Source organism: Seriola lalandi, unplaced genomic scaffold (genome assembly GCF_002814215.2).
Source record: "Seriola lalandi dorsalis isolate HSWRI2012SDOR001 ecotype SW California unplaced genomic scaffold, Sedor1 jcf7180002054690, whole genome shotgun sequence".
Classification (NCBI taxonomy): Eukaryota; Metazoa; Chordata; class Actinopteri; order Carangiformes; family Carangidae; genus Seriola; species Seriola lalandi.
Genome location: NW_019525243.1, coordinates 1280058 through 1290179, shown reverse-complemented (window position 1 = coordinate 1290179; position 10122 = coordinate 1280058). Strand labels below are relative to the sequence as shown.

Sequence of the window (10122 nt, the reverse complement as noted above, 5' to 3'; positions counted from 1 at the left end):
AATTTTTTTTTTTTTTTCTGCAGCTTTAATGGGCTGAAAATCAAAGTTCACAAATATTTTCATTGAGAATCTGTTGTAATTCTTATCCAATTATTTTAATGTCATGGTCATAAGCTTTAGTAATTTGAATTTTTCATGGTTATGTTTCTATGAATTCATAAATATGGAAATTTTAGCACTGAAATCCTTATTACCAAGCACTGATTGAAAGACATAAATACCCAAAATATTAAACACACTACAAAAAAACTATAAGATAACAATATATTCCACAAAAGCTATTAAAGACCCATAATAATAATACAGTTTATGCTGTTTTACAAACCCTGTTGGTTCTTCATCACAGAGAGCTCTCGGTGATCATCAGGCTGCAGAAAACCTGAAGAGCCCCAGGAGTCCACGAATGGCTTCCCCACTGGCCTGGTAACACACACACATATATATGGACATGCCTACAGTTAACACAGTATACATATACACATACACACAAGTGTTCACATATTTAGTGTATACATATTCTGTACATACATGGGACAAATGCAAACACACACACCTTACAGTGCACATTTCTGAGCAAAAAAGCTATTTTTAAGTGTTGTGTATGTGTGTGTGTTTTTGGTTACATCAAGGGAGACAGAATGTCTTTTGCATCAAAGATGGATCATTTTGCATTCTACCAGTGGTGTAGTGTATGGGTCCTTTTCAAAATAAATCTAAGTTTTGTCGAAGCTTTAATGGCTGAGACTTCTACATAGAACACAATCTTGTTTGGCCGTCAAGATATCTCTACTGTTTAAAAGATAGTTACTCGGTAACATCCTAGAGTTTAAGTTTTCTTTCTTTAAGTTTAGGTCACCTGTAAGTGCGGTATAACAATTCTACAGTAAAATCTTTGTGATAATGTCCTTGAATAAGATGTAGATTTACAAAAACATTTTATCCTGAAATAGATGTTAATTTAAAATATACCCACGTGCAGTCGGTGGTTTGGAGGAAACCACAAAAGCAGTTTTCCTGTTAGTTTACATGTTCTGTATTTTTGTAAGCGGCCCACCACTCTGAATGTAATATAGGTTCTTTACTGACTTAAGTGTAGCTTATTTTCTCAAGTAAAACTCACACACATCAGCTTTCCTGATGATGGATTGTTTCATTTATCGCATCGTGCGTATACCTCCATTTCAGTGGATTTTCTTACCACATCAGTTGTAGCTTTAAGAACTTTTTTTTTCCTAAATGGTGTTGATCTTGTATGATACCTCAAATGCTACCAACTTGTACATATGAGACAATGTCAGTGAGAAGTTGGCACTTAACTTGAGTTTTTAAAAGACAATTTTAACTGGATCATTTTTAATCTGGCTCAAATCAGTAATACCAGATTATTGAAGTGGGATTATGTTGATCTGACAGCGGGCAGTGTGCAATATATCAATGTTTAGCTGTGTTCCAGTGTTAGATATTATATTCATTAAACTGTAACAGAGATATCTTGTGTTTTTACCGTACCGGATGAGACTGAAAGTTAGTTATTACACTGAGAGGACAGCAATGTCATTAATGTCAGTGTATGAGATGCAGCATTTGACAAAACCTTCAACTAATAATACATCATACCAGCTTCTGAGCTATACCAGTGCTTTGTAAAACTTAAAGCTTAGTCCCCCTGTGATATTTTTAAATGTTAAGGTTAAGGTTTAAGCTGTGCAGCTAGGATAAGTTGTCTTCTTTTTTTTTTCTGCTTAACTTACAGAACCTTGAAAGAGTTGCTGTCCATTTAAGGCTTATAAAGTGTTAAGTCTGTATTTTGTATTGTGTCCTTACAATGCTGACAAATATAAAGCGCCATATGAAATCTCTCTTTGCCTGACTGTCTATGTTTTTAAAATGATCTGTCATGAGACTGTGTTGTCTTACAGAGAAATAATACTATATGCACCCGTATATTAGTGACAGTACAAAGGTAATTACACTTATTTCTACATCTCTTGCAACTCTTATGCTGTAAATAATATGTCATCATATGTCTTTACAACTTGCTTACAGCTGCTGCTGACACACCTGCTATTGCTTCAGTATCTCAGATGAACATTTGTTTATAGTCAGATAAGCCTGAAACTGAACGTCTCTGCTCTGGACACAGACGCTGACCTTCCACTTATCTTGTTTATCGATATCACCGCTCACTTCTCCTGTGGAATGAGGTATTAATTAAAAAACTCATTTAGCAATCATTTAGCTCTTCCACTGGCAGCTGGCCTGTGTGTTGTGCGAACACCTCTCTGTGAGGAGTAATAAATCTTTTACATTTTAACGAAACCTTGTTGTGCGTGAGGTGAAAGTGGAGTTTGATCTTTTGGCGAGTGGGGGAAGCTCCGCGACAAACATGACATTCCTGGGATTGTCCCCAGGTTGCTTGTGACATGCTGTTTTGTTTGGGGAAGACAACGCCGTCAGGACAGTCCAGCTGGTAGTGATACACTGTGATCATTTACTGAAAGGTGAGTTTATTTATTAATCAATACCATCCAGTGCATAGCCTGAAGATACTGAGATACTCAGCAAATGTAACTTTGTAAAGTTTCTTATCTAGAGCAAGTCTCACAAAGTGCTTTACAAGTCACAGATGTTTTAAAGTGCACAATCATTGTGACTTCATACACTGATACCAGTACAGGTTACAAGGCAAGATTAAAAAGTGTAGCTGTCTTCAACAGTTGAATTTATATGACAGCAGCACGGCAGGTTTAATACATGTGTCTCCAGTAGAAATTGTGATATACTGTAAATTTATTAAAAAGATTGATTCTAACTTTGATTATTCAGTTTGTCTCAACTAGTGGTCAACTCAACTCTCAAGTTGAGAAAAGTCTTGCATTCACTTGAGTAAAGATACATAAGTATCAGTAAGCTAGATTTTGGCATTTTTTCAAATCAATAGTGTCTTAAAACACTAGTGTTTCTTTTCTTTTGGCTTGCTGTAATTATTCTTCCTGTTCATGCCGGTCATTAGAAGATTCTTTCATAAAATGCCTCAAATTTAAGCGATGGGGTACAAAATCTACCATCCTCTTAAGTTTATATGAAGCTTCAGCAGTCTGAGTCTGACAAATCAAGTTAGTATTTTCCAGAGTTAAAGTCTGTTTTGCACTTCAGTGTACTCCTCCCCCTCATTTGAACACGAAGCAGGAATTTCACACCAAACAGAATTTGGAAGTAAATGTGAACCTGTCCTTGAAGTATTAAAAAGTAAATGTTCAGAGTATGCAGAATGTCCACTTTCAGACTCTTATTTTACATTCTTGTATTTTTACAAATGCATAAACATGCAAGCAGAATGTTAATGTCAAGGTTGAGCTGATTTTTACTATACGTGTGCGTCTTTCTACATTAATGTAACTAACAATGACAGTTCATAAGTATCATATTCATAAGGTTATATGTTTTGTCGGATCTGTACATGAAAATGAAAGATATCTGTCAAGTAAACCCACTGTAGTGATTTAGTAGAGAGTAGCACATAAAAGAAATACAAGTACATGTGCTTAGCTCATACTTTTATGATTACTGTAAAAACCATTTAAGGACTTGATAGACTAAACATATGATCAAGAGCCAAGAGTGTGGGATGTTTAATGTCATATTTGGTGTACATTTATTTACAGTTTACAATGTTTCCAAATTGTAGGTTATCATCTTCCGTACTCACTATCAGAATCTATTCATGTCTTGGTTTCCAGATGAATTTTGACCTTGCAGCAGGGCGCCAAGGGACCAGCATGACCCCATCTCCATCGCCCTCTCCCGGGGCCAGGACTACCCTGGTTACTGAGGATATAGTAGTGCTGGTGGTCTACTTTCTTCTCGTGCTGGGAGTGGGCCTCTGGGTAAGTACAGGGGAAAAAAAGAAACAGGTCAATGCTTCAGCACTGATACCAAACATTTTAACATAGTAAGCTATTTCTTGTTAGACGAACTAATTTTGTCTTCTTTGTCCATTTGCGTCTTCGCTATCAAGCAAATGTTTCTACTGTCCTTCAGCAAGAACAGAACTAACTTGCATCATTTTAACTTTATCACAAGTTAGATTCCACTTTCTCCTCTCTTCATGCTCATGTTGGAGATCCTGCGTTCTTCTTTCTTTGATGCTGTTTGGATCCTGTCGTAAATGATGAAAAAGCAGTGATACTTTGACTTTGCTTCGTGTCTCATCATTTGCTTGCACGAAGGATTTGGCCGCTGATGACAAACACAAGAAATGTCCGTTTAATTTTAGATATCCTAAGAGGGATTTTAGAGGAAAACATTCCTAATGACATGACTGTTGTGGTGGCTTTGGCTTTGTGGCTTTGTAATAGTACAATAACGATATTTGTAATATTAACAAGGGTTAGCACCTGCGGGGTACAAGGGTTTCTGCTCTACATATCCAGAAAATATGTTAAGTATGTTACTGTTTTTAAGGTATAAGACACTTTAAGTGGTAGAAAAGGAAATGTCACTAGTGGCAGATCAGCATAAGTACCTACAGTCTATGGCAGTGTGGTGTGTAGGGCACAGTATGTGAGCTTGAGTACTCATTACACTGTTGCATATGTGGCAAAAGGGTGCCCTGGAGTACCTGCGGAACCATGCTGCACGAATTCATTCTGATTTTCCTCCAAACATCCTCCCTTTTATTTAGTAAGTACACATATCTCTTAAAGAGGTTTTTCATTTTTTCTGTCAGTCCATGTGGAGGACGAAGCGCAGCACTGTGGATGGATACTTCCTGGCTGGGAAGAACATGACCTGGTGGCCAGTGAGTAAAACGTTATAAAGGCTTCTGAATAATAAACCACCCACATAGACCAATGGTGTGAGCATAGCAGAACTCCTATTGAAGTATGTTTTTATCACTGAAACCTCCATCTCTAATCGTTCACACTTTAAAATTCAGATGGCAAAAATATTGTGTGGGTCAAAGTGTCACACTGAGTTGATCCTGATTCTGACTCTCTCGTCTGTATTGAGGTGGGTGCCTCCCTGTTTGCCAGTAACATTGGCAGCGGACATTTTATTGGCCTGGCAGGGTCAGGAGCTGCAGCAGGAATCGCAGCATTTTCATATGAATGGAATGTAAGAGACATTTAAGATTCACTATGCTAATGTAAAAAAACAATTTTAGTTTTCATTTTTAAAGTGTTTTAAAATCTTCTCATATCAGGGTATGCTGATGGTGCTGCTGCTGGGATGGCTCTTCCTGCCCATTTATGTTGCCTCTGGGGTGAGGTGTCTACACTCACAGTAAAATATCCCACACATACACACGTGCACATGCATGATATTGTCCATTTATTCCCTTATAACCATCTTTGATCTTTTTTTTTTCTCCTGCAGGTAACAACAATGCCAGAATACTTGCAGAGGCGATTTGGTGGGAAAAGAACCCAGTTATTTATAGCTGTGCTGTCCTTGTTTATTTACGTTTTCACAAAGATATCGGTATGATACGAATCCAGAGTCATTCTCTAGTGCTTTCTACGCTGCTGTTTGCAGTGTGTTCCCTCAATTTTACCCGCTCATCTTAACCTTCATTGTGGTTTGTGATGTACATATCCCATGCAGTGTGTGTGTGTGTGTATGTGTTTCTCGACCAGGTGGACATATATGCTGGTGCGTTGTTTATACAACTTGCCTTACAGTGGAATATCTACCTGGCTATAGTGGTGCTGCTGTCAGTCACTGCTCTCTACACTGTTGCAGGTGACACTTCGACTTCTAAAACCTCTCGCTAAGACAATGTAGACATAAGAGTACAGTTTTCTGCTTCTTCTGCATGTCCCTGGCTGGTAGAAGTGCAGCATGTGTTGTATGTTGTGTCTCAGGTGGCCTGGCTGCTGTCATCTATACGGATGCTGCTCAAACCGCCATCATGCTGGCAGGAGCTCTCACCCTCATGGGCTTCAGTAAGTCAAATCAGATTCCTGCATGACACCCTCACATCACCAGCACTTCATGTTCCCTTGTAAATGACCCTGTGATCCCCTTGCTGAGGCTTTGCGGAGATCGGAGGCTGGAACGCTCTGATGGAGGGATACGCCAACGCCATCCCTTCTATCCGGGTGCCCAACTCGACCTGCGGCATCACTCGAGATGACGCTTTCCACATATTCAGAGACCCTGTGAACTCCGACTTGCCTTGGCCTGGGGTCATCATCGGCATGTCCATCCCCTCCATGTGGTACTGGTGTTCTGATCAGGTACTAATTATCACTATCACAAGTCAGGATATGTAAAAAAGCCTCTTCCTTTAATAAAGTTTGAAACCAGACGATATGCCAGTAAGCCTGATCCCTACATGGAAGGCAGTTGGTAGCATTGGGGACCTGAGTTGCCAACATGGACATTACATTTTTTTTAAAATTTATTTTACTTTTAAAATATAAAGAGGCCTTTCATCTATAAAAGATGAAAAGTGTATTTTAGTGCTTTCCCATCGTGTTTATACTCTTCTACAAATTCCTCTCAAGTAAAGTACTGAAAGTCTTCATCTGAAAACTCCCATCTTGAGCATTTGGCATGTTTTGCTCCTCATAGAGGTTAAAAATTCCTTTGATACAATATCAGTAGATTTAATGAGCATATTTGTCTAATCAGTTCAGCAGTTGAATCATATTTTTTTGCACATACAACCCTTACCCCTGATACACGCCAGGCTCTGACACTAACACTACGTGATTTCCTTTTCCCATACCGATCCACATTAAATAGGCCCCAATTAAAAGTGTAATTACATACTAATAAATGTCTCGATTACACATTAACCCACAGTCACTGGGTGTTAACTGAGGGTGAGCTGTGGTTGTGATTGTCTACAGGTGATTGTGCAGCGCTCCCTGGCTGCTAAGACCCTGACCCATGCTAAAGGAGGCTCCCTGCTGGCTGCTTATCTTAAGTTTCTGCCCTTCTTTGCTGTTATGCTGCCTGGCATGATCAGCAGGATACTCTACACAGGTATGAAAATGCTGTCTTATCAGTGATTACTGCATCTGTGTATACTTATTGTGTAACTATATATGACTTAATTAACCTCATAAAAGTAGTTGATTTACTAACTGGTCTTCCATACAGAACACATGTTTGTATTCCGGTAATGCTGATACTTGCAGAGTTTTAATATTTAAAAAATGATGCTAAATTGTGTCTGGTGAAGTGCTGTGTGTTTGATGATGTTGTGCAGATGATGTAGCGTGTGCAGACCCTGAGCAGTGCAAACAGATTTGTGGCAACGCAGTGGGTTGTTCAGATACTGCCTACGCCAGACTGGTCATGGAGCTGCTGCCTGCAGGTGAGGACTCTTTTACCCCTCAGTCACACATCTCCCGCTCTGCCCTTTGCCCTCCTTTACTCCAACCTGTGTGTGTGTGTGTGTGTGTGTGTGTGTGTGTGTGTTTTTTTTCTTGCCCAGGGTTAAGGGGTCTGATGATGGCGGTGATGATCGCTGCCCTCATGTCCTCTCTGACCTCCATCTTCAACAGCGCCAGCACCATTTTTACCATGGATGTATGGAGGAGTTTCAGATCCCGTGCGTCTGAGTGGGAGCTCATGATTGTGGGCAGGTATGTGAGCACATTTGGACAAGCAGACATAACCCAAAATATGGTCCTGCTTCTAGCACACTGTATATACCCTATACTGAAACACCGCTTTAAGCCTGCAGCAAAGAACATTTAAGGCCTTTTTAAAAAAATAATCAGCCGTCAGCTTTTTCCACTGAGGTTTACTTAAGTTAAAAGATTAAAGGCTTATACAGTGAAGAATATTGTATTCCTGCTTGGACCATCTACAATTAATAAGTAACCATGTATGGCATTACACTGCACTTTGGATGAAATCTTGCACCAAATTGCATATTAAATCATTACATTTTTCTGTCCTGCTCACCCAAACCATAACCCCTCTTTCCAAATATTTCCAAGTAACGACTTTACCACATTTTGTTCTCTATCCTTTACACACACACACACACACACACACACACACACACACACACACACACACACACACACACACACACACACAGCCTAGTAGTAGCCAAATGTTCAGTGCTGTTGAGATTTATGCATCAAAATCTTCAGTTTTCTCAGAGGCTGTCCTGTCATGACATTACGACACGACTTTGAACTGAACTGAACCGCTTCATTTTTCATTCATTCAAAACACCCATCTTATGTTTCATATGCACGCGGCAGAGTGTTTGTGCTGGTGCTGTTGGTAGCCTCCATTCTGTGGATTCCTGTTGTTCAGGCCAGTCAGGGTGGACAGCTCTTCATCTACATCCAGTCCATCAGCAGCTACCTCCAGCCCCCAGTCTCCATCATCTTCCTCACGGGATGCTTCTGGAAGAGGACTAATGAGAAGGTACACTTAGTGCATGCATCTCTCATCTCTGCGTTTAATTTGGTCTCTATGTGCACTGTGGCGAGACTGTATGCAATTCAGCTCACAATGTGAAATTAATTTAATATTTTGTAAAAGATGGAATCGCAATGTGATGGAGAGATCTCTTGCTTTGTGTTCAGAACCGTCACTGAAAGCTGCACTGAAGCAACTGTAAATAAACACATCTGTGTCTGTGCTTGTCTTTGACTCTCTATCTCGCGCTCTCTCTCTCTCTCTCAGGGTGCATTCTGGGGCCTGGTTATCGGCCTGTTGGTGGGCTGCATCCGCATGATTTTGGACTTTATTTACCCTGCACCCCCGTGCTACGAGGAGGACGAGAGGCCTGCGGTGTTGAAATATGTCCATTTCCTCTACTTCTCCATCTTGCTGTCTGTCATCACCCTGGTTGTGGTGGTTGTGGTCAGCCTGTCCACAGAGGAGCCCGCACCAGAGCAGGTGAAGCCACTATTCAGATCTGTTATGACGTTGTAGGCTGAATTTCGAAGTTGTTGTATTTAATTTGCACTGACATTGACCATTAGAGGGTACAGAAAGACTTCTGCTTGGGTCATGAATTCAAATGCAGAAATTAAAGTTATTATTTTATTGTATTTTGCATACTTAAATACAAAAAACTTAATTCCTGCCTTAGAAAAATATTTTCAAACGTGCGTTGCACCAGACCAGATAATAAATCTGCAGCAATACAGCACCACAAGGTGTCAATAGCACCTCATGGCATGTTAGAGGCGAATTGATTCATTTGCAGTACAATGATTGGAAACTCTGATCTAATTCATCATCATTTGGGTCGTTGATAAAAAACTATTTTTCAATTTTGTGGTACACTCAAATATAAATCAATATGTTCTGAAATGTCCACAAGAGAATAAATCGGATTTTCCTAGTTCTTTGAGTTAACTCTTTGTGTCGTGTCTTTTTTTTGTTGTTTTTTTTTTTTTGTCAACAGATTAGTCGCCTTACCTGGTTCACAAGGTTTGACCCAGTGGAGCCCAAGCAGCATGTATTCACAGTGAAGCGGAGCAGTAAGACCTTCGACGTGATCACTGTTCAGACGGCTGACATGGGAACTACAGGAAGAGAGCAGGAGACCAGCAATGGAAAAGCGTGTCATGACAGGAAAGGTGGGTCTCTGTCCTGCTTGTGATGACTCTTTTCCACTCGACCATTTGTCCTTCTTGCTCGTAAACACACCCAGTGAACAATTCAAAATGTCCCCTTTCTCCTCCTTGAACTCTCCAGACTCTTCATCCTCTGTGTCCTCCAGCGTCCACAGCCAGTCCAGGCTGATGTCTGCCCTCTACTGGCTGTGTGGGATGGAAAGACGGAAGGACGGAGAGGACAATCCTGTGACTCCTCCTGCACCTGAACAGGCCTGTTCTCTGAAAGAAAAGCGACATCTACGACTCATTGTAAACGTCAACCTTGTCATTTGCCTCTCTGTAGTTGCCTTTTTTGTTGGCTACTGGGCCTGACGGGACAGGTACGACACTCTCAATGGACACACGGTGTGTGGTTTGGGTGAAAAGTTTAAGTGTTTTGTGTTAGTGTTTAAGTTCTTTGTTGAAGTTTGACTTTCTTCCTGTTAAATTGAAACAATAAAACGGGATGTGAAGTGTGACATTAGATCCTTTGTAATCTTGGTGAGAAACTTGAAGAAACATTGTCAAAAAAAGT

The 10122-nt window shown here is 40.2% G+C and overlaps 2 protein-coding genes across 2 annotated transcripts in view; both read left to right on the top strand.

Annotated features, from left to right (window-relative positions):
• grid2ipa (glutamate receptor, ionotropic, delta 2 (Grid2) interacting protein, a) overlaps positions 1 to 1859 on the top strand; it is a 25906-nt gene extending 24047 nt beyond the window's left edge. Inside the window, exon 19 of the mRNA XM_023423279.2 lies at positions 347 to 1859. Coding sequence (XP_023279047.1) covers positions 347 to 427 — 81 coding nt within the window. The 3' untranslated portion in view covers positions 428 to 1859. The remainder of the gene's footprint in view (positions 1 to 346) is intronic.
• A 266-nt stretch (positions 1860 to 2125) lies between these two features.
• On the top strand, positions 2126 to 10066 carry slc5a11 (solute carrier family 5 member 11). Its single transcript, XM_087178537.1, has 16 exons — positions 2126 to 2501; positions 3741 to 3887; positions 4730 to 4801; positions 5014 to 5118; positions 5207 to 5266; positions 5380 to 5484; positions 5640 to 5745; positions 5868 to 5948; positions 6037 to 6242; positions 6861 to 6996; positions 7223 to 7330; positions 7451 to 7601; positions 8235 to 8403; positions 8665 to 8880; positions 9395 to 9569; positions 9688 to 10066. The coding sequence occupies exons 2-16, from the start codon at positions 3741 to 3743 to the stop codon at positions 9918 to 9920; spliced, it is 2070 nt and encodes a 689-aa protein (XP_087034663.1). The 5' UTR covers positions 2126 to 2501; the 3' UTR covers positions 9921 to 10066.
• The last annotated feature ends 56 nt before the right edge of the window (positions 10067 to 10122 follow it).